This window comes from Capricornis sumatraensis, chromosome 13 (genome assembly GCF_032405125.1).
Source record: "Capricornis sumatraensis isolate serow.1 chromosome 13, serow.2, whole genome shotgun sequence".
NCBI classification, from domain to species: Eukaryota; Metazoa; Chordata; class Mammalia; order Artiodactyla; family Bovidae; genus Capricornis; species Capricornis sumatraensis.
Genome location: NC_091081.1, coordinates 74335138 through 74359519, shown reverse-complemented (window position 1 = coordinate 74359519; position 24382 = coordinate 74335138). Strand labels below are relative to the sequence as shown.

General features: G+C 45.9%; 2 protein-coding genes across 2 annotated transcripts in view; one reads left to right on the top strand and one right to left on the bottom strand.

Moving 5' to 3' along the window:
- LOC138089581 (UL16-binding protein 3-like) overlaps positions 1-9508 on the bottom strand; it is a 33027-nt gene extending 23519 nt beyond the window's left edge. The window contains exons 1-4 of the mRNA XM_068984963.1: positions 9497-9508; positions 9020-9171; positions 8755-8907; positions 8599-8686 (exon numbers count right to left, since the gene is read on the bottom strand). Coding sequence (XP_068841064.1) covers positions 8599-8686; positions 8755-8907; positions 9020-9171; positions 9497-9508 — 405 coding nt within the window. The remainder of the gene's footprint in view (positions 1-8598; positions 8687-8754; positions 8908-9019; positions 9172-9496) is intronic.
- A 479-nt stretch (positions 9509-9987) lies between these two features.
- Positions 9988-15149, top strand: RAET1E (retinoic acid early transcript 1E). Its single transcript, XM_068985226.1, has 5 exons — positions 9988-10078; positions 11076-11339; positions 11580-11861; positions 12711-12850; positions 15118-15149. Exons 1-4 carry the CDS (start codon positions 10006-10008, stop codon positions 12818-12820), a joined length of 729 nt encoding a protein of 242 aa, XP_068841327.1. The 5' UTR covers positions 9988-10005; the 3' UTR covers positions 12821-12850; positions 15118-15149.
- The last annotated feature ends 9233 nt before the right edge of the window (positions 15150-24382 follow it).

Genomic DNA, 24382 nt, shown 5'->3' with positions numbered 1-24382 from the left:
TTCCCCCTTCTCTTACTTTTCTCCTGATAGTCAATAAATAAGATGCATTCAGCTCATAAATCCAGATGGTAGTCCAGGTTTGAAAAGAAGATTTCAAGATGGGATTAACTTACAAGAATTTCATTGAAAAAAAACCCTGTGAGAGAAAAGGAGGAAGATTGAGGAGGCTGGAGAACCATTCAGATGGACGCAGTTCTGACCCAAAATGAAGGAGAGATGGGCAGGAGGCAGGGTGGTGGCATCCCACACTGCCATGTCGTCTGGGGAAAGTTCCATAAGGCTCTCGAGAAATCCATGTCCCCCAGGAAGGGGCCTGCCTCAGCCCCCAAGACTATCAGGCTTACTTCTTGGCTGGGAGCAGACATGGGGAGAATGACCTTGACACAAACACAGCGATGGACTTCAGAGCTCAGCTTGGGGCTTGCGGTCAAGTAAGCACATTGTAGTTCAAGACCTAAGGTACACCTCAAGTCCGACAAGCAAAAGCCAGACAAAGCGCTCAGCTTGAGAAAGAATGAGTCTTTTGTAAATACTGGGGTGTTTCCCTGCTGGCTCAGTGGTAAAGAATCTGCCTGTCAATGCAGCAGACAGGGATTCGTTGCCTGATCCAGGAAGGTTCCAGTGCCGCAGAGCAACTAAGCCTTTGTGCCACAACTATTGCTCTAGAGCCGGGAAACCACAACTCCTGAGACCACGTGGTTCAGCTACTGAGCCCTCGCACCTTGGAGCGGTGCGCCACAGCAAGAGAAGCCACTGCAAGGAGAAGTCTGCGTACCACAACTGCAGAGTAGCCCCAGCTCTCCATGACTAGAGAGAATCTCTCCATAACTAGAGAAAAGCCTTCGCAGCAACGAAGACCCAGCACAGCCACGACTAAATCAATAGATACATAAAATTATTTTATAAAATATTCGTATTGTAGGGGAGGAAAAATAATTTCCCCTCCACTCCTCTGAGTTCTAGGCTCTAATAAAAGACAGATTAACAAGAGAAAAAGAAACAAAAGTTTCAGTTCAGTTCCGTGGCTTGTGTCTGCCTCTTTGCAACCCCATGGACTGCAGCACGCCAGGCTTCCCTGTCTATCACCAACTCCCAGGATGTACTCAAACTCATGTCCATCGAGTCAGTGATGCCACCCAACCACCTCATCCTCTCTTGTCCCCTTCTCATGCCTTCAATCTTTCCCAGCATCAGGGTCTTTTCCAATGAGTCAGTTCTTTGCATCAGGTGGCTAAGTTTATTAACATGTATACCTCATGTATATATGGGAGATACCCACGGAATAATGAGTATCTCCTTAGAATTCAGACTTAAATACTACCTTTAATTGTACAGCACAGGGAATACAGTCAATATTTTATAACTATAAGCGGAGAATAACATGTTAACATTGTGAATCACTGCGCTGTACAACTGAAACTTATATAATAGATATCTCAATACCACAATCCAAAAAAATTTAATAAATAATAAAAAGCAGTTTATGTCATACACACACAAAATATCTCATTAATAAGGAAATGAGAGAGGAGAGGGATGTAGGCTTAGGGGAGATAAAAGATGTTTAAGAAAGTGAGAAATGGAATATCTTCTGCCATATCAGCAAACGAGGATGCTATAGTCAGCAGTGATTGCCCAGCCTTCCTAAGAGAGCTGGTGACCCTAAGGGCACTCAGGAAGGAGAGCACCAGGATCTAGCAGCCATCAGGCTGCAGCCGTTATTTAAGGGGTTAGAAAAATTCACATTGAGCTATCTGACCAACAGTTATTTGGGGCAGAGTTAGGCCAAGGAGCCTGACCATCTTGGCTCAACCCCACTCTGGAGATCCCAGAGCTTTTTATATAAAACTAGATAAAATGGACAGGGAACAAAAGAAAAAAAATTCCAATATGCTTCCCCTGTGGCTCAGTGGTAAAGAATCCACCTGTAATGCAGGTGACATAGGTTCGAACGCTGGGTCAGGATGATCGTCTGGAGAAGGAAACGGCAACCCACTCCAGTATTCTTGCCTGGGAAATCCATGGACAGAGGAGCCTGGTGGGCTGCCGTCCATGGAGTCACAAAAAGTCAGATGCAACTGAGCTACTGAACAACAACAATAACGATAGAAACTAAAGTTAAAAGGTATACAAGTTAATGGAATTTAGATTAAAGTATATAAAATTGGTATATTTAAATGGATTTATAGAAAATGGTTAAATCTCTTAATTATACTATGAGATAGACATGTTTCACTGGAGAATAGTTCTCCTGCGTGGTATTATAAGATAAGAGATATAGATTGCCACCCAGGAGATAATAACTAAACGTACTAACCAATAATGTTACCTGAGCCATACAAGAAAGGAAACAACAAAAACAAAAAACTGGGAACTAACATACTAGGACTAATAAGAATAGTGATTTTGCTTTGGGTTTAATTTGTAAACTCAAAAGGATCTTTGCTAAATACTTTATATAAACCTTTGAAGGCATGGTAAATTAAACTCTAAAGTTCTAAAACAGACAATTAGTAAAAGAAATTTCAGTTTTGTTAAAGATCTTGTCACTGATTTTAATATCTTTAGGTGACAGAACTGTTCTTTAGAAAACTATAAAAGCAACTGGCTTTCTCTTAGAAATCTCTTACAAACCAAAATGTAAATACAAGCCACAAGGACTGAGACTGAGCCTAATTAGCTCTATCAGACAAGACTTGAAACCAAGGGGAAAAGTGGCAGCTTTAAAATTAAAAGCACTGGGAATGTTCTGTTAACCAAACCACACAGATAGCAAAGCCTTAGTCATCTGAGCAAACAATGTTAATGCATTTCAGCGGTTCTTTGTAAACTAATAACTTTATATTGTAATACCCGATTCATGGTTAAGCTTTTAAGTGAAGCTATGAGATCTCTGGTTTTGCCTGTATATTTCTGTGTACACATTATACATATGAGATATCTCTGCTTCTAAAAAGTTTTATCAAAATTAGATTTATAAATAACTATTTAATTTTACTAAAAAGCGCTTACATTTAGAGACAGTGGCTAAAGTAACTTTCAGGTTCACATGAACTGGCAAATATTCAATAATAAGTTGATATCTAGTATTAATGTTTGTTTGTTTATCTAATTGATATAGACATCTCAAGAGTTATCAAAATTATGTAACTCCTTATTGTACCTAGATTTAATACATAAGACCTTACTAGACCTGTTATAAGAAAAATAACTTGATATGAAATCTGAAAGTAAAGGTAAATGAGATAAGAAACGTTGGGATAAACTCTTTAAAATAATTAAATTTTAGAAATGTCTACCTAAAATAATGTTTCTAGATATTTGATAACTGAGTTTGAGCAAGCTCCAGGAGTTGGTGATGGACAGTCCAGGGGGTTGCAAAGAGTCGGACATGACTGAGCAACTGAAATGACTAACTGACTGAAAGTCCTAGAACTGTGTTAATTTAAGTGATCAAAGTTTATTAAATAAAATATACTGAAACATCAATTACTAAATAAAAAAACTAAAGGTATTTATAAATATCAAAAAATGTTGCTATCACATTGAGATGTTCTCTATACGAGAACAAAAGTTTTAAAACCTTTTCACTGGTGTTTATGATAACCAGTCTATAAAATGCCAGTGTAAAAGACAGTTCATTGCTTAATTCTTAGCTTTTACTGAAAACTAAGGTTTTAAGTGTTGAGGATTCTAATTTAAACATGTCACTAAAAGCTATAAGGAATAATACAGTAACATTTCAGTATATAGTAAGAGGTAAAATATACGTTTTCAGTTAAAAAAGATATGAGAAATGAGATTACATTTTATGGAGGAAAACAATTAGCTGGTTGATCATATTTAGATGGAAAAATGAGAGACAGGATGAATACAGAAAGTGTTGAGAGATTATGCAAAGGAAGCCTGAGGAGAAAATTTTATACATAGTTAGGATGAACAACACTTAAGTGCTAAGTGAAGTCGCCCAGTCGTGTCCGACTCTTTGCAACACCATGGGATTTTCCAGGCAAGAATATTGGAGTGGGTTGCCATTTCCTTCTCCAGGAGATCTTCCCAACCCAGGGATTGAACCCGGGTCTCCTGCATTGTAGGCAGATGCTTTACCATCTGAGCCTTGAAGCTAACTAAATGGATTTTGTTAAGTAAGCTAATGCAAGACTGGAATTTGATTTCTCTTTCTGTTAAAAGTGCTGCTGTTTGAAAACAAATTGCATGAGTTTCTGTGCCCTTAGGTGAGCCATATTTACTGTTTTTGTGACTTTGGTGAAGTGAATAAGTACTGACTGTTTCAGTGACCTATGATCCTGTTGTCTTTTAAAACTTTTTTTAGTATTTCTAACAAACTTCCCAAATAGTAAAATCTAACTAAAACTCCTTTAGCCTCCAGCTGACTCAGAGATGCTTCCAAAAAAAAAAAAAAAATCTCTGAGACATCTCAGAGAGAAATACTAAATTAAGTTTATTTTTAATTCAAAAACATTGTCAAGTTATTGAAGGTAAACTTTAGGTTGTAATGCATAGATAAATCTCATTGATATAGATATCCCAAAATTTATCCCTAACATCTGATATGTCCTGATATAATGTTATCAGTCATCATTCTAGTTATTATCCTAAAAGGTTATATGTTACAGAAATATCTAAGTTTCCTGCTAATTACATTGTATTCAAAGTTTTAACTAAACTATTTTAAATTTGTCCTTCATAGAGTATTTTATATTGCTTATACAAAATAAAGATTTTCAAAAAGACTCATAAAAAGAACCTGTTTAAACAAATAGAAGTTTCTGATAGCCTTTAAGGTAATGCCACTAAACTGGATAATAAATGACACACTATAATAGAAAACTTGACTAATTCCTGCAGATCAATAGGAGTTAAGTACATGAGACTAAATAGATAAATATAATTTATAACTTTGATTTTAGAGAACATACTAACTTGAATCTGTCTTCCAGTAAACCTTTTTCTCTGATACTGTCACAAGTTGATATATTAAGCCTTTGTAAACAAAGATGAAACATTTAACTTTTTCTCTCTACCTGATACTGGCAAAATTTGGATTCTCCAGCTGGCTCTCCTATGGATTTGATGGTTTATTACAACTGGATTACAACTAGTGATACTAATCTTTGTTTTAATTTATTTTTCATTTCCAAACTGTTTATGCTGGTGTCTCTACTACACTATGACTCTGTCAATGTTGCTATTAACAGCTGCTGCTGCTGCTGTTGCTGCTAAGCCACTTCAGTCGTGTCTGACTCTGTGTGACCCCATAGATGGCAGCCCACCAGGCTCCCCCGTCCCTGGGATTCTCCAGGCAAGAACACTGGAGTGGGTTGCCATTTCCTTCTCCAATGCATGAAAGTGAAAAGTGAAAGTGAAGATGCTCAGTCGTATCTGACCCTCAGCGACGCCATAGACTGCAGCCTTCCAGGCTCCTCCATCCACGGGATTTTCCATGCAAGAGTACTGGAGTGGGGTGCCATTGCCTTCTCCAGCTATTAACAGCTACATTACTTATATTCTATTTTATAAGATTGTTGTCTCTTAGAGTGTATAACCAGGCTTCCAACAAACTTAACCGTGACTTAAAACAATTAATCAAATATTTAGTTCTGTATATGATCAATAATTATAATAGTGTGACTCTAGGTATGGGAAAAGGAAAGAAGGGAACTATCTCCTGGATCACAATAGGTTAAAAGACAGAGGACCCAGAAAATCTTTCATTCTCTATCAGTGGGTCTAATTCAGAAACTAACACGTGGAGCGATATATCAACGAAAACCTTCACCTGACCTGGGATGAGCCTCCCTGCACTGTGGGACCAAAATTGGTCACGAAATGTCTCCCAAATATCGGTCGAATTTCTGACCAAGGGAAAGGACTGGAAAATGGAATATTTCCCATTATGTCAGTAAAGGATGTCACAGTCATCAGCGATTCCAGCCCTTCAGAGCACTCAGGAGGGAAAAGAACACCTGTGTGATATGGCAGGAATCAGGCTGCAGCCACTTGCAGCTGGGAGCCCTGAGGAACTCAGAAGGTGAAAACACAGACAAGTGGCCTCAGAGAGCTGAGATGAGTATGAAAGGAGTGATTTCAATGAGCCCAGACTCTTGCATCTTCCCATATATAGGAAAGCACTAAATTCCCTAACTTGAGATATCTGGTTTTCCTTAATTCACAAAAATACTTTTGATGTTCAGACTACCTGCCCTTTGTTGCAAACTTCTACATCACCTGAGTCCTCCCCACTGCCTTCTTGGAAGAGTTCTCTCAAGGCTACTTGAGATGCTGCCTCCGGGACTTATGTCTTTAAAATTTCCACCAAATAAAACACAGCTCTCAACTTTTAGGTTGTGACTATTTTTTAAGTCGACAATGGTCAATTGACTTTCAAGTCATGGGCAAAGAAGAGTGCTTTCACAAAAGGTGCTGGGGCAACTGGAGAGTCACATATACAAAACTAACTCAAATTGGATCATAGACATACATTGAAGAGATAAAACTATGAAAGTCTTAGAAGAAAAGATGAGTGAATCTTTGCCTTTGCATTTGAAAAAACTCTTCTTAAATACAATACTAGCCACAAAAGACAACAGAAAAAAAAAAAAGACTTTCAAAATTTTTTTTAAAAATTGCTTTTTAAAGGATACCATGAAGAAAGTGAAAAAGTGAGAGAAGATATTTGCAAGTCATGTGTCTGGTAGGGCTTCCAGGTGGCTCATTGGTAAAGAATCTGCCTGCCAATGCAGGAGACACAAGTTCGATCCTGGATCAGGAAGATTCCCTGGAGGAGGACATAGCAACTCACTCCAGTATTCTTGCCTGGCAAATCCCATGGATAGGGGAGCCTGACGATCTACAGTCCTTAGCGTCGCAAAGAGTCAAACACAACCGAGCGACTGAACACAAGAATGAGCACACGTATATCTGGTAAGTGACCGACATCAGAATAGATTAAAAAAACTCACACTCCATAATGGGTGTGTTCTCTGGATGAGCTCCCAGGGAGGACCCTTGGCAGATGATCTAAAAAGTGCTTAGGAACCACAATGGGTGAAATGACACTCTGTCACATCTTACATCATTCTAGTGTCAAAATAACTTTACCATGAAAAACTAACTTTTTTGTTTTTGTTATAAACAAGTGGACTAGAACATTTCATTTAAGTCATAAACAAGTAGTACAACTTTATTTAAGTCAAAAGCAAGTGGATTTGAAATCAGATCAAACCAATACACAACAGACATTCCGCGTGGGAGGCAGTGTGAAGTGAGGGGTGCTGGGGAAGACCGTGTCCCTCGGACCCTGGAGGTTCAAGGTGAACGTGGAACCACTGTGGGGGAGGAGCAGAGAGGGACTGTCCCTAGAAGTGGGGTGGTGCCCTGCACCCTCTGACTTGTCCCAGACTTGATCACAGACGACCTAGAAGGGCAGTGGGAGTAACAGAACAGTCGGAAGAATAAACAGCCTGCTGCCATGTATTTTATTTAGCTCATCTATTTATTTCAGTTCAGTTCAGTCACTCAGTCGTGTCTGACTCTCTTCGACCCCATGAACCGCAGCATGCCAGGCCTCCCTGTCCATCACCAACTCCTGGAGTCCACCCAAACCATGTCCATTGAGTCGGTGATGCCATCCAACCATCTCATCCTCTGTCGTCCCCTTCTCTTCCTGCCCTTAATCTTTCCCAGCATCCGGGTCTTTTCAAAGGAGTCAGCTCTTCGCATCAGGTGGCCAAAGGATTGGAGTTTCAGCTTCAACATCAGTCCTTCAAATGAACACCCAGGACTGATCTCCTTTAGGATGGACTGGTTGGATCCCCTTGGAGTCCAAGGGACTCTCAAGAGTCTTCTCCAACACCACAGTTCAAAAGCATCACTTCTTCTGCACTCAGCTTTCTTTATAGTCACATCCATACATGACCACTGGAAAAAGCATAGCCTAGACTAGACTGACCTCTGTTGACAAAGTAATGTCTCTGCTTTTTAATATGCTATCTAGGTTGGTCATAACTTTCCTTCCAAGGAGTAAGCATCTTTTCATTTCACGTCTGCAATCACCATCTGCAGTGATTTTGGAGCCCAGAAAAACAAAGTCTGACACTGTTTCCCCATCTATTTGCCATGAATTGATGGGACCAGATGCCATGATCTTCGTTTTCTGAATGTTGAGCCAACTTTTTCACTCTTCTCTTTCACTTTCATCAAGAGGCTCTTTAGTTCTTCTTCACTGTCTTCCATAAGAGTGGTGTCACCTGCATTTCTCAGGTGACTGATATTTCTCCCAGCAATCTTGATTCCAGCTTGCGCTTCTTCCAGCCCAGCATTTCTCATGATGTACTCTGCATATAAGTTAAACAAGCAGGGTGACAATATACAGCCTTGATGTACTCCTTTTCCTATTTGGAACCAGTCTGTTGGTTGTTCCATGTCCAGTTCTAACTGAGCTGCCCTTGTAAGGAATGCCGTCCATGAAGGACTGACTTGGGGCGGCTGGTCAGGTGGCCAGGAAACACAGGATAGGCTGAGAGAAGAGAGGGGCGGAGTCTGAGCGGAGCCTGAGGGGCGAGCCTGGAAACTCGCCCGGCAGGACCGAGAAGTCGCCCGTGGCTCGTTGACCGGCCCCCGCCCCAGGTCCTGGGTCCCCGAAGTCACCGCGGCGGCGCCCAGACTGACAACCGGAAAGAGCCTCGTCATCACCCCCCAGCCCTGGGCACTTCCTTACAGAGACTCACTCACCGGCCGGGCGGGCCTCCCGGGGCGCCGTCCCCCGAGCGCAGCACCTCGGCCCGGGGCCCCTCTTCCGCGCCCTCCCGGCGTCCGCGCTCCAGCGACGCCTCTCCGAACGCCGCCGGCCGAGCTTCCCCCGAGCCGGGGCCACGGGGCGTCGGGCTGAGATTCGAAAGAGCGATTCAAACTGAAAACCCCAAGGAGAGTTTCGGAACTTCTCTTGGCGTTGTGAACTCGACAGTCTCAACCTGCGCGAAAGCGACCTTGGCTGGACCGTGCAGGCGAGGACCGCGCCCCGCCGATCGCAGGATCCGGGTGCGGAGAAGGAGTGGGCGGTGAGTACGAATCCAGGACGGGCCCCAGCAAATGTTCTGTCTTCTCTCGCCACCCCGAGCCACCAGCCCGGAGACCGCGGCGGATGTCGTGCTGGAGACGGGTAGCGCAGGGGAGGGAGCTGGGAAAGGCGGGAGGGGGCCGCTGCTGCTTGACTCGGGAAAATCTGTCAATGTTTTGCCGTGAGCTTGCTTCTCCGGGTCCCTAGGAGGACTTCGCCACTTGCGGATGAGCAAACGATAATAAATTCCCGGCTGTTCTGAGCTCGGCTCCAACAGGACTATTGCACCCTGTTGTACACCCTCCTCCGATATGGCAGACCTGGTGGGTCGGCCGCTGCTAGTTTAACAGAAGGGAATGACAGCCCACTCCAGTATTCTTGCCTGGAGAATCCCATGGACAGAGTAGCCTGGCAGGCCATACAGTCCATGGGGTCGCACACAACTGAGTGACTAACATGTAGTGAGTCGTAATCATTACAGAAAGTTTGAGAGGTTAGCATGGAAAGTGGATGTAGGAGAAAAGAAGGGATAACTGAGCAGGAGATGGCAGCGGCAGTGGCAGTGGGGTGTAGGTAAGGGAGGAAGTGAGTTCAAAGAAAGATTAGAGAAGGAAGTGGTTCAAGGAATGAGCAGAAGAGCCAACAAAACGTGGGCTTTTCTTGCTCACACCAGAAAAGGGCTTTTTTGGAGGGAGGATAGTTATTCAAAGTGAAATTGGCTTTGTAATATCATGACTATTTTTTTTAATGAGTAATTACATTTGAAACTTAAGAAATACTTCCTGGGTATAAGTGTTATTTTTCTTGTTTTTCAACAGGGCTTCCTCAGTCTCGGACTGAAGACTTTGGGTGGTGCCAGGAGACAGAGGTATAGACACACCTCAGGATACCTTTCGCCGGTCACTCTCCTAAAGCTGCAGGGAGGAATGTCAGTGGTTCACAGCGCAGGTCATCTTTTGCTGATACTGCTGCTGACAGAAGCCGGGAAGACTCTGGGCAGTGAGTGTCCTGAATCTGGGGCTCTGGTGGGCAGGGGGGAACATGAGAAAATGGGGAGGGAAGGGGCTCCACCCTGGTGGGCGCCTGTCCACCTGCTCTTCGGACAGGGTGTGGTTTAGCTGGACTGGCTGCCCAGGAGGTGACACCCCGCCTTCCGGGACCCCACCCAAGGCATGGTGCCTGGGCCTGTGCTCCTGTAGCAGCTTCCCTCTCCTGGCAAGTCCCACCTCCTACTCCAGTAAGACTTTCCTGATGACTAGGGACCCATCGTGAATGTGGCATGTGTCCTATGGCATCCTTCTCCCCATTCTGTTGAACGTCTTGTCTGTTCAGATAGATTTTAAGTCTCTAGAAACCAGACACTGTCTTCTGATTTTGCTGCCTCACAAGCTGGCATGTGCATACTTAGTCACCTGCTGCTGCTGCTAAGTCGCTTCACTCGTATCCAAATCTGCGACCGCATAGATGACAGCCCACCAGGCTTCCCCATCCCTGGGATTCTCTAGGCAAGAATACTGGAGTGGGTTGCCATTTCCTTCTCCAATGCGTGAAAGTAAAAAGTCAAAGTGAAGTCGCTCAGTCGTGTCTGACTCTTCGAGACCCCATGGACTGCAGCCTACCAGGCTCCTCCGTCCATGGGTGTGTCCAACTCTTTGCCAGCCTATGCACTCTGTAGGCTCCTCTGTCGATTCTCCAGGCAAGAACACTGGAGTGGATTGCCATTTCCTTCTCCAGGGATCAAACTTGGGTCTCCTGCATTGCAGGCAGATTATTTACTGCCTGAGCCACCATATATCAGATAAATCTTCCTGCTAATAGTATATGGACGGAAAAGATCCATGGTGGCATCAAAGTGTTTAACTAAAGCTCAGACAGTTAAAGGAGAGGGAGGACTGAAGATGCAGCAGAGGAGGGGGTCTGGGATAGAGACCCCTCCCTCTGCAACCAGGCCCTGGAGGAGGAAACTCCCAGATACACCTGTGGTTTTCTCTCACAGATGCCCACTCTCTGTGCCTTGACCTCACTATCAAATCTCAGTCCAAATCTGGCCAGCCCTGGTGTCAAGTCCAGGGCTCTGTGGACACAAAGCCTTTCCTCCAGTATGACAGTGACAGCAATAAGGTCAAACCTTTGGGTTTCCTGGGGAAGGAGGTAAATGACACAAAAGTGTGGACCGAATTGAGCCAAACACTGGCAGAAGCAGGAAAAGAGCTCAAGATGGTCCTGCCTTTCATCAAACTGGACAAAAAGGAGACAAGGGGTAAGTATGGGAAGTGGGTGGGGAGCTGGAGATAGCAAGAGAAAGAGTGCATGCAAGGTGGAGATTCCTGTCAAAGGACTGAACACGATCCAGCTTTAGAGACCCGCTGGACCTGATGGGTAAGAGGGGGAGGTCATGGTCGGAAGATCACAGGCCTCTAGATGTGCAGACACATTTGAGTGACTGGGGAGAAGGGACTGTGGAGAGTCCAGAAAGATTCACTGGGTGTGGGGGGCGCAGATCCTTCCACCCTGCAGGTCAAAATGTGCTGTCAACGTGAAGCTGAGCAATGCTCTGGTGCATCCTTGCACTTCAGCGTCAATGGACGGACAGCCCTCATCCTTGACACCATGAGCATAACCTGGACAGTCATCGATCCTGGAGCCACAGGCATCAAGGAGGAGTGGGAGAACAACCAGGAACTGGCAGAGTATTTCAGGACCATCTCAACGGGAGACTGCAGCTATTGGCTTAGGGAATTCCTGAAACACTGGGAGAACATGCTGCTCCCAGAGCCCACAGGTACCTGAGCGGGGTGTGGGGGAGGTGGCAGCTCTCTTCAAAGGTCTAGAGCCTTTATGTGTGAATGTGAGCACATATGTTTGTGTAATTGAAAATATGATGGATGGATGGAGTGACTGATCTCTTGGTGGACTTCCTGTCTGGAGAGTCAGTGATGGGCATAGCACAGAACTTGCCAGCATCCTCCTGTCCCAGCCCACCTCCCTCAGCACAGGAGCCCCCTTCCCCATTAACCAATGACCCAGACACCAGGCACTGCACGATGGTCTCCAAATCTATATATGCATTATGTTTCCAGGCCTTCTCTCCCTCCCATCATACTGATCCTTTAACCAGCTCCAATGTCACTTAATGAAGCCCTTATCCCTTCCCAGACAGAATTAAGTGCCCCCAATTGTGTCCTCCTCAAAAAGGACTCCTGACAGTAAACATGTTCACCTGAAAGATAATCAGATGGACATATGCTGTCTCAGTGACTCAGACGGTGAAGAATCTGCCTGCAAGGCAGGAGACCCGGGTCCGATCCCTGGGTTGGGAAGATCCCCTGGAGTAGGAAATGGTAACCCACTCCAGTATTCTTGCCCGGAGAATCCCATGGACAGAGGAGCCTGGTTGGCTACAGTCCATGAGCTCTCAAGAGAGTCGGACATGACTGAGCGACTAACACAACTCAGGAGAAATATTAGCTCCACGAAGACAGAGCACAAGCCCATTAATCTTTCCATACCTGGACCTGAAAGCGTGCCTTCACATGAGTCAGTTACTATATGGGGAACATGTGCTACAGACAGCAGGTGCTGAGGATGGTGTATTCTTAGATTTGACAAGGCTTTTGCTTTTTCGTTTTAGAACCACTAATAATGGCCCCAGATATTAGCCAGTCTGCATCCATCCGATTGGTCGCTTGCATTATCCTATTGATCATCACCCAGTTAGTTCTAATTGCCTCATCGTCATGAATCTTATGAAGAAATCAGGGACCACAGCAGGTGAGAAGCCAGCCGGCCTCTGGCTCCTAGGCAGGCATGTTCTGGTCAGGACTTGGGAGAGGTGAGCCTCGGGTCTCACCAAGCCCCTGTCCGCTGGTTACCAAGATGATGTTCCGTCTTTGTCTTGGGCCCCCACACTTCCCTGTAGGGTCGGGAACCACCCTGTCGTTGGGGCAGAAGAGGCTAGTGTGGGCAGCAGGACAGTGCAGTGGGGGTGGGGATGAAGACAAGTGTCTTCTCCTTTGGGGGCCCCGGGTACGAGATGTCGACCTGGTGGGGTGCGGTGTTGTCCTGAGATCTTACTCAGGCTTTCCCAGCCCTTTGATGAAAAAAACCTTTCGTTCTCTGATGATAGCACTATCTAGCTGAACATTTCCTCCAGTGTTCTAACAGCTATTCCATCATTTGGATGTTTCTCCCTGGACTATGAGAAGGTACAATGTTAAACCAACTCTGGGTGGCAAGAACTGACCCTTGATGACAGTCTGGCTGTTGATCTAATATACTACCTGCTACTCAGAGTGGGGTTTAACAAGAAGCTAAAGAAGCTTATGCTTAAGAATTCCTTCACTTTCCACGGCTGTTGATGGGCCCTTAAGATGTATTGACTTGATCATTTTGAGGATTTGCAAAAGTCAAATATTTGCTCACAATCAGTTAAGACTTCCAGTTCTATTCTTTCCATCAGACTTCCCTTCATGTGGGGTGGAATTGGGGCAGGGGGCAGGGTTGGCATTTTTTAAATTCTGTTAAGAAGATAATGCATTAGGGATATACTTCTGTGATTTAATGAGACATAATTTATGTGTTCACACTCACTTTCATGTATAGTTAAGTTACCATGTGCTTTTATGGGCTGAATGTTCTTAATTCATGTGATAAAATCCTCACCTCCAGGAAGACTTGTTGAAACCACTCAGTCGGTGGTTTGTGGTTACAGTCTGTGTTGATACAATAGGAAGTATATGTTTGGTTGGAGTCCTGGTTCCTGGAGCAGAGTTCCTAAAATCCACATTTTGGTATCATATTTGGTGTTCTGAGTATAGAAAAACAGCTTTTCTTTAGAGACCTAGCAGATTAATACATATGCAGAAACCACAGTCAAGTGCTAACTGCCTAGATGTCATGACACGAAAGTATGAGGCTACCAGTTGAATTATCCTGTAGATTGATATATGTATTAACATACTAACATGTTAATGGTAAAAATGTATCCAGGACAGAAGAAAGCATAAAGTGTGATATAGCCAGAAATGGAACACTATGACGCAATCAATAAAGAATGAATTACTGCAGTAAAAACATAGATGCCTCATAAAAAGGATTTGAGAGGCAAGTGCTGGACACAAAAGAATAGATACGCTGTGGTACTCCTATTTGTTGTGTTACATGATTGTGCAGTTTAACTGAATTCTTTTTTTAAGAAGTATTTATTTTTGGTCGTGCTGGGTCTTCACTGCTGTGTGTGGGCTTTCTCTACTTGCTGCTCTCTAGTTACGGTGCAAGAGCCGCTCACTGTGATGACTCTTCTTGTAGCAGAGCACAGGCTCTAGGCTGTGGGCTTCAGTAGTTGGGGCACACAGGCTCAGCAGTTGAGACTCCCAGGCTCCAGAGCACAGCCTCAGTATTTGTGGCCCATGAGCTTAGCTGTTTCACAGCATGTGGGATCTTCCCGGACAGGGATTGAACTCGTGTCTCCTGCATTGGCAGGCAGATTCATTACCAATGAGCCACCAGGGAAGCCCCTAATCGAATTATTAAAAAGACATTCTAAGCTTGCTTCTAAATCACATCTCCATAATTTATGGATGAAGATTAGATGTTTCATGACTTGCAACCAGGAAATTATCCATACTGGAAAATATATTATTTAAAGGACTATCCATAACCTAGATGGACCCTTATCAGGTGTTCTAAACCAGCTCATACACAACAAAACTAAAGAGAATTAACTCTTGGATGAATATTTCCCACTTAGAAAGGGCAACTGCACTGAACTGGCTAACAGAGAACACTGCTGACCTCAGAAACACCTAAAAACAATGCTCAAACACAGAGGATGTTTGAGCATATACATTCATACCAGGACGAGAAGAAGACAACATCGGAAAAAATTTTAACCTTTCAGTTTTCACTAATGTCTAGACAAACTTGAAGTTTTTTCCTGTCAGGAACATATTCAGTGATGTGGAGAATTCAATTATACACTGTACCTTTTTTGCCCAATGAGAATCACATGAATGTTTATTGAAACTCCTTTATTTTAGGGGCCCAAATGTGGTGAAGTCCTACCATTAGGTGAAGGAGACCTCACCTGGAAATAGGGTGTGTGCAGATGTAATCCAACCAAGGTGAGGTCAGCGTAGATTAGGCTGGGCTCTAATCCAAAGACTGGTGCCTTTACCAGGAGGCACGCCTTTAAAGAAATGTGGACACGCAAAGAAGAGATGGATATAGGAAAACAAGACACACGAGTTTCATGGAAGGACAGAAATAGACACTGGAGCTACGCGATGCCAAATGTTTCTGGCAACCACCAGTGCTGTGCATAGTACCTCAGTTGTGTCTGACTCTTTGCCACCCCATGGACCGCAGCCCACCAGGTTCCTCTGTCCATGGGGATTCTCCAAGCAAGAATACTGGAGTGAGTTGCCATTTCCTTCTCCATGCAACCACCAGTAGTCAGGAAGAGAAAAGATGGAGCCTCCCTTAGAGCCTTCAGAGAGGGCCCTACTGACAGCTTGATTTCAGACTTCTAACCCTAACAATCTTGAAAGAATAAATTTTGGTTGTTTCAAGCCATAGAGTTTGTGGTCATTTTTTATGAAGACTTCACCGTCCCAACCAAGCTTGCGGGGGTTTAGGCTGCATTCCCAGCACAAAGGGAACTGGTAAGCAAGAAGGAAGGCAGGAGAGCAGTTAAGAAACAGACCCAGGGGCCTCTAGAAATGTGACACCTTGTAGACGAGGAAAGAAATACTGGCGAAGGGTACACTGATCAATACATGACAGCGGGAGAACTGGCTAATCCTGTAACTAAAAGAGGATTTCTATTTAGCACAACACACAAACGTTCATTTTAGGTTGATTAATGCATGAAGGTGACTGTTCATGGGGGCTTGGGGCTGTATGCCAGTTGGAGCACATTTGCTGAGTAGTTTCAGATATGGGGCTGGGGCATTAAAAAGGAGACGGCACGTTTCCAGGTAGGACTCAGACAAGACCTAAAATTCCTGCTCGGCCCTGGGGCGGAGTCCTGGCAGCCAGCCCCTTCCCAGAACCACCCTGAGCTGTGTGTGGCTTTGCAGCAGCTGGAAGGCCCAGTATCTTGGGGAGAACTGGTCAGTGTGACTATGTGTGTGTGAGAGAGACACAGAGAGAGAGGGTATGCATGAGAGGAGGAGGGCAGAAGAGAGGAGTGACTGTGTTAGTTGCTCGGTCCTGTCTGCCTCTTTGCGACCCTGTACCCTGTAGCCCTCCAGGCTCCTCTGTCCATGGGATTCTCCAGGCAGGAATACTGCAGTGGGTTGCCATTTCCTACTTAGGCGTGTGTGGGGCAGTGACACTAATTTGTGATGGAAAGGTGAATGTGAAGAGAGTGAGGGAATGCTGGAATGTGTGGGTGTGTGGGGAGCGGCCACAACTAGTGTGTGCGAATGTTGGGAACCTGGGTGTGTGTGTGTGTGTGACTGTGGACAGGCGAGCCTGGGACAGAAGGGGCGTGGACAGTAAGCCTATGCAGAGGGCCCGGAGGGGGGTGCCCTGGGGGACCCAGAGAGGAGGAAGAGAGTGAAGGGAAATGGCTGCGAGGGGAAGTTTCTGGATGGCAGTGGACGTAGACGGGAGCCTTCAGCGTGGAATTTGTGTGAAGCCGTGAGTACAGGCAGTGTGAGGAAGCCAGGGCCCCTGCGGGAGGGGCGCGGTGTGACTCTGCAGAGGGTGGAGAGCCAGCGGGGCAGGCAAGCAGGCGCTTGTGTGTGAAACGAAGTGTGTGGGCGTGGGGGATGGGGTGTGCACAGAGGGAAGGGGTGTGAGGAGACCCGCGTGGAAAGATTCAGGAAGGGAGGCGTGCACAAGGGTGGAAGGCGTATAAGTGAGAGGCATGGAGCCTAGGTGGGGAACACGTGTATGTGAGGGGCTGTGTGGGAGGCTGGAGAGTCAGGCTGGGCTGTGGGTGATGGAGGGCAGTGTGGACGGCGAGGGGGCTTGTGTGTGTAACTGTGGGGGCTGAAGTGTGGGAAGACAGGTGTGCATGGAGAGTGTGGGGTGAGCAGTGTGTCAGGACTGTTGCTGAAGAGGCCTCAGTGGCGACCGGCTCCCCAGGTTCTCCTTTCTCTGGGCCTGGACCCTCTGGCCTGGACCCCGAGGTTCCAAGGGAACCAAAAACTGGCAGGGACAGGGAGGAAGCTGATACCCCCTATCATGTACTTTCTTTTTTTAGCTTAAAACTGCCTTGTGACAAGTGTCAACTGGGGTCACCTGCCATCACCAGCTGACGCCTCCCCCAGGCCCAGGTGCTGAACTGCCTTCTCTCCCTCAGTTTCTAGTCAGGCTGGGGCTTCCCTGAGAGCTCAGTTGGTAAAGAATCCACCTGCAATGCAGGAGACCCCGGTTCGATTCCTGGGTCAGAATGATCCTCTGGAGAAGGGAAAGGCTACCCACTCCAGTATTCTGGCCTGGAGGATTCCATGGACTCTATAATTGGACCCAACTGAGTGCCTTTCACTTTGGAGCCTCTGAGCAATAGGATTCCCCTCAATCCCCTCCTGCCTACTAAGCTCAGGGGGAGGGGCTCCTGTGGGGGGCGCAACAGGTGGAGGAGGGGACCCAACCCTCTCCACCGCACCCCTCTCACCTCTCCAGGCCCAGACCCCTCACTGTCCCCCAACTCCTTCCTCCCCACCTCGCCCTCCTCCCCACCTTCCCTCATCTCACGCTCATCGCAGGTGTTCCCAGATCTCTCCAGCAGCTCAGGTGGGAAGCCAGGAGCCTGCATGGCAAGACCCCCGGACCCAGCCTTAGACACTCACGGCCCGTGCGTCCTGGACTCTGTCCAGAGGAAGCAGAAGCAGCTTCGACAGAAAAGTGGGGACTTGGGAGCCTTGGAGTGACCTTGGAGACTACTCCCCAGCAGCTTTTAAATACAACCTGCCCTCCCTCCCCTTGCCCTCCTCCTGCCCTCCCCCTCCCTCTCCCTTTCCCTCGCCAACCCAACCACACTCCATCCCACCCCTCCCGCACCACCCCTTGGCCTCCATCCAGGAAACCCTAGAGCCAATGCCCACTTGCCAATTTCTCCCTGCTGTCCTGAGGAGGTCGCCCTAATACTTACCACTACTTTCCACGGGATGGTTCATTTCTTCAGCTAGGTTGTTAACTGCGGGATTCAGACAGGGTCACATTTTTTTTTCACATGTCCTGCCCTTGGCACTCTCCTTTCCATGTAGCTGATTCCTCTGCCCAATGTGTGTGATGGCTGTTTTACTGGCATCCGCATGTACCCCGAGGAAGTCCTCAGCCACAGTGTCTACAGAACATCAGGGGTTAAATGGAGACACCAGTGAGGATGCGGGAAGTGTGGAAAGACACTATTTCTGGGGTCCCCTCTGCTTGTCCTGCCTTTCAGGAGACTTGAACCCCGTGTCTTAGACACCAGGCTTTTGAGAGCTCCCTTCCTCCCTGTCTTAGTCCCATGGGATTGCTATAACAAGTAACCACACACTGGGTGGCTTACAAACAACAGGAAAGTTTTCCCCATCGTTCTGGAATCTGGCAAGTCCAAGATCAAGGCACTGGAAGATGTCTGGTTCACAGAGGGCTGTCTTCTCATGGTGCACTCACCTTGTGGAAGGGTGGAGGGAACACAGGGTCATTTTCTATAATGGTTCTCACCCGTTATTTTGACTGTGTGGATCACAACAAACTCTGCTAAATTCTTAAAGAGATGGGAATACCAGACAACCTGACCTCAATCCTGAGAAAACTGTATGCAGGTCAAGAAGCAGCAGTTAGAACCAGACATGGAACAACAGACTGGTTCCAAATTGGGAAAGGAGTACATCAAAGCTGTATACTGTCACCCTGCTTATCTAACTTATATGCAGAGTACATCACGCTACATGCTGGGCTGGATGAAGCATAAGCTGGAATCAAGACTGTCAGGAGAAATATCAATATCCTCAGATACACAGATAGCACCACTATTACAGTAGAAAGCAAAGAGGAACAAAAGAGCCTCTTGATGAAAGTGAAAGAGAAGAGTAAAAAAGCTGGCTTAAACCCAACATTCAGGAAATAAAGATCATGGCATCTGGTCCCATCACTTCATGGCAAACAGATGGGGAAACAATGGAAACAGTGACAGACTATTTCCTTGGCCTCCAAACTCACTGCAAATGATGACTGTAGCCTTGAAATTAAAAGATGCTTGCTCCTTGGAAGAAAAGCTATGACCAACCTAGACAGCATATTAAACAGCAAAGACATTATTTGGTGACAAAGGTTCATCTAGTCAAAGCTATGGTTTTTCCAGTAGTCACGTATAGGTGTGAGAGTTGGACCATAAAGAAAGCTGAGTGCCGAAGAATTGATGCTTTTGAACTGTGGTGTTGGAGAAGAGTCTTGAAAGTCCCTTGGACTGCAAGAAGATCCAACCAGTCAATCCTAAAAGAAATTAGTCCTGATTATTGATTGGAAAGAATGATGCTGAAGCTGAAGTTTTAATGCTTTGGCCACCTGATGTGAAGAACTGACTCATTGGAAAAGACTCTGATGCTGGGAAAGATTGAAGGCAAGAGGAGAAGGGGGTGACAGAGGATGAGATGGTTAAAAAGCATCACCAACTCATGGACATGAGTTTGACCAAGCTCCAGGAGTTGGTGATGGAAAGGGAAGCCTGGGATGCTGCAGTCCACGAGGTCACAAAGAGTCAGACATGACTGAGGGACTGAACTGAACTGAACTGAACCCACCAATCACTTCCCACACACCCGTCTTCTGATACCATCACATTCAGGGCCAAAGTTGCAACAGACGAATTTTGTGGGGCACGTGAAGAGTGAGTCAGCACTCCCCATGCCAGCTAGCACCTGAGTTTCCTCACAGACCCTTAACTTGGCTACAACTTCATTGTCACTCCAGCCCTGATGTGAGGTGGAGGCTCCACGGGGGCATTGGAGAAACAGACTTTCCTTCATTAAGACAGTAACAGGCCCAAACCCTTGCTTCTCTTGGAGGAGAATTAATGCCTTGAAGGCCTGCTCAGAATAGACCCAGACCCTGGGGGAGACATGAGGCAAGGACTCAGAACCTGAGGCTGTTCATCTGGAGAATTGTGGACCCAGGGTAAGAGGTGGGAACCAGGGCCTAGACACCATCAGGGGAAGGAGAATGTGTGTGTGCTTAGTAGCTCAGTCATGTTCAGCTGTTTGCAACCCCATGGATTGTGGCCCACCAGGCTCCTCTATCCATGGGATTATCCAGGCACGAATACTGGAGTGGGTTGCCATGCCCTCCTCCAGGGAATCTTCCTAACACAGGGATTGAACCCAGGTCTCCTGCATAACAGGCAGATTCTTTACAGTCTGAGCTATCTAGACTGCACAGAAGCAACTTAAATGACAATTGACAAATGAATGGATAAAGGAGATGTGCCAGGGGCTTTCTGGTGGGCCAGTGATAGGAATTCACCTGCCAACGCAGGGGATACAGGTTTGATCCCTGGTCAGGGAAGATCCCACATGCCACAGGATGACTAAACCCATGTGCTTTGGAAGCCCAAGCAAAGTAGAACCAGTGCTTTGCAACAAGAGGAGCCACTGCAATGAGAGGCCTATGCAGCCAACCCTGCTCTGTCTCCTAAAGTCTGTCCTTGTTGCCCAGTAGGTGCCCTGGATCCTGGGGCTGAGACGCTTTAGCTTTTACTGTTCATTCTCTGACATTTATTCTCCTCCCTCCTTCAAGGAACCTCACACTGGTCAGAATGGCCATATTGAAAAGTCTATGAGTTTGAGTAGGCTCCAGGACTTGGTGATGGGCAGTGAAGCCTGGCGTGCTGCAGTCCATGGGGTCACAAAGATTTGGACACAACTGAGCGACTGAACTGAACTGAACAAACAATAAATGCTGGAGAGACTGGGGAGAAAAGGGAACCCTCCCACACTGTAGGTGGGAATGCAAACTGATACACGCACTATGGAGAATGGTATAGAGATTCCTTTCAAAACTAAAAACAGAGCTACCATGTGGTGATGATTTAGTTGCTAAGTCGTGTCCAACTTTTTGCCACCCGAGGGACTGTTGCCTGCCAGGCTCCTCCATCCATGGAACTCTCCAGGCAAGAATACTGAAGTGGGTTGCCATTTCCTTCTCCAGAGGAGCTTCTTGACCCAGGGATTAAACCCAGGTCTCCTGCATTGCAGGCAGGTTCAGAGCTACCATATGATTCAGCAGTCCCACTCCTGGGCATATATCCAGAGGTAATAGGTGATGGAGAGAGATAAACTGGGAGGTTAGGATTGACAAATACACACTACTGTACTTAAAATAGATAACCAACAAGGACTTATTCTGTGGCATAGGAAAGTCTGCTCAATATTCTGTAATAGCATAAATGGGAAAAGAATTTGTAAAAAAAAATAGTTACATGTATATGTATAATTGGAGAAGGCAATGGCACCCCACTTCAGTATTCTTGCCTGGAAAATCCCATGGATGGAGGAGCCTGGTAGGCTGTAGTCCATGGGGTCGCTAAGAGTTGGACACCACTGAGCAACTTCACTTTCACTTTTCACTTTCATGCATTGGAGAAGGAAATGGCAACCCACTCCAGTATTCTTGCCTGGAGAATCCCAGGGACTGGGGAGCCTGGTGGGCTGCTGTCTGTGGGTCGCGCAGAGTCGGACACGACTGAAGCGACATAGCAGCAGCAGCAGCATATGTACAATTGAATCACTTTGCTGTACACCTGAAACTAACACACATTTTTCATCAAGTATATACTCCAATATACAATAAAAATTTGTAATTAATTAAAATAATAAATATTGATCTTGAGCATCTTCTCACATGCCTATGGGCCATGTGTAAGCCTTCTTTGGAGAAATGTCTATTTAGATCTGCCCATTCTTTGATTGGGTTCCCTGTCTTTATTATTGAGTTGTAACAGCTTTTTGTATATTTTGGAAATTAAGCCCTTGTCAGCTGCATCATTTGCAAATCTTTTTCTCCCAGTCTGTAGTTTGCCTTTTTTGTTTTGTCTATGGTTTCCTTTGCTGTGTAAAAGTATCTAGGTTTGATAAGGATATATTTCTTGATTGCTTTTCATCATCTTTTTCTTTTCTGTTTTATAATTTATATAATTTTCAAAGGTTGTACAATTATACAGAAAACAAAAACAAAAAAGGAGGGGCAAACAACCTGTAGAATTACACAGAATCCTTCTTCAAAATGCATTGGCATTGAAATTGTGAAGGAGAAATAAACAAATGAGACTGAAGCAAACTTGCAGAGTGATGAGCTGGCCTAATTTCAATACTGCTGTGTCTCTGGGACTCAGGAAGCCATAGGAGAGGGAGAGGGATGAGAGAAGGGCAGGTCAGTGGAAGAGTCAGAACATAGACAACATTTATCAATTAAGTTTGCCACCTGAACTGGCACTGGAAACAATAACTGGGTTGTGAGCTACAGAAATCTTCCTATTACCCATGTGTGAAGAGAAGAAGGGGAAAAGCCCATGGTGGATTGTCTTACGTGAACTGGGGGTATCTTAAGTTGTTTTTATGACAGTGCAAAGTTGTAGAGGCCAATAGTCTGCAGGCAACTTCTCAACAAAACCTAGTTCACATGGCTGTTCAGATTGCCTGTGGAATGAGCTACCTGGTCAGAAAGAAGTCACCCACAAAGACCTGGCAGCCAGGAGCTCTATCATTGATGACAGCTTCAAGTTAGGAGCAAAGCCAGTCCCTCTCCAAGTCTTGTTCCCCATGGACTCCCACTGTCTGGGGAACAACAAAAACACGGGATCGATGGGTGGCTTTTGAAAGCCTGGTTAATAATGAGTTCTCCAGCCTTCCCTGGTGATCCAGTGGCTAAGACTCCACACTCCCAATGCAGGGGCCTGGGTTCGATCCCTGGTTGGGGAACTGGATCCTGCACGCCACAACTAAGCAGTCAGCATGCTGCTACTAAAAGAGCCCACGTGTTTATGACTCTGGCCAAACGCCCAAAGTGGACGTCTACCCATTTGATGTGGCTGTGTACCCGAAAGAGGGTTACCAACTAGCCCAGACTATCAACTGTCCTGATGAACTATTTATGTGATGGCTTGTGCTGGGCCTTCGATCCAGAGGAGAGGTGGAGTTCCAGCAGCTGGCCCAGTGTCTCACAGAGCTGCATGAAGCCCTGGGGGCCTGTGTCTGACTCTCCTCTCACAGTCCCCCAGCGTCAGGAGGAAGGTACCTGTCAAGGCCAGCTTGGAGAAAGTCAGTCACATACATCACCCAGCACCACAGAAGCAGATTTGTCTTCCATAACACCATGCCTTAGGAATGCTTTAGCATCTCAACTTCCTAAGACAGACTTAATGATGTGGAATACTTTCTCAATATCACTTTTATTATCTTGAAGTGAAAATGTTTGTGTAAATTTTTTCCACATAGTTGCCTTTGAGGTATAGGTATATACTTACAAAATAGTTTTAAAAATTGTTTAAACACACATATTTGAACTAACAATCTTACTACCAACTGCTTTTTATTTTCTTAACTTCTACAAGGTAATGCAGTTGATTCACCTTTAAAGTTTTGCTTTCTTTCACTAGTCTTGGGAATGATTTGTCTTCAGCATGCAGTACTTTTTCTTAGGAAAATAAATACTGTCCAGCAGTTATGGGTTAATGCCCCCGCTCCTTTATTACAGAGTAGCTACCTTAGTCCAAAGTGCCATACAGGAATCCACAGGTGTGAGCAGAGGATAGTGGCCATATAACAACTCTAGTGTTACATCTAGGCCAGAGATGTGGGTCTTGTTTGTTCCTTGTGGCCCTGCTTATGCCGAAACACATAGCCACTTCTATCCTATGACGGCTGGCCTAGCTGAACTAATGACATGGGGTTGATGAGCACACATCACGATGGGCAACCCCAGTCCATGACCGGAGGCCTCGTCTCTGCCAGGCCCCAGGCCCACACCAGGAGCCACGTTTAGATGGTATGACTTTCCCCGCTGCAAGTGGCATGGCTTAGCTTCAGGACACTCGGGGTCTGTGTTGTGAGCCTTCAAGTAGAAAATGGCACATAGCACCTTTCTGACCACAGATAGCTCTGATGGCTCCGGTTCTGCTGGGTCATCTGCCCAAGAAGCAGCTCCAGCCATGCTCATCCTTTGGCAATTGTGACTGCTTTTGTGCTGGGATAGCAGGTTGCAGCAGAGACCTAGGGTCTGTGAAGCCTCAAATATTTCTAGTGTACCATTAGAGGAAACCTAAGTCCACAGTGTTAGTTAAAAGGAGATAGGATAGGGACCACACCCCTG

What these genes read in the sequence shown, in the direction of transcription:
- RAET1E (XM_068985226.1), top strand. Translation starts at nt 10,006, where the DNA reads ATGTCAGTGGTTCACAGCGCAGGTCATCTTTTGCTGATACTGCTGCTG. An exon ending in AGCCGGGAAGACTCTGGGCA is followed by an intron (nt 10,079 to 11,075) that starts GTGAGTGTCCTG and finishes TTTCTCTCACAG; the next exon opens with ATGCCCACTCTCTGTGCCTT. An exon ending in GGACAAAAAGGAGACAAGGG is followed by an intron (nt 11,340 to 11,579) that starts GTAAGTATGGGA and finishes TGGGGGGCGCAG; the next exon opens with ATCCTTCCACCCTGCAGGTC.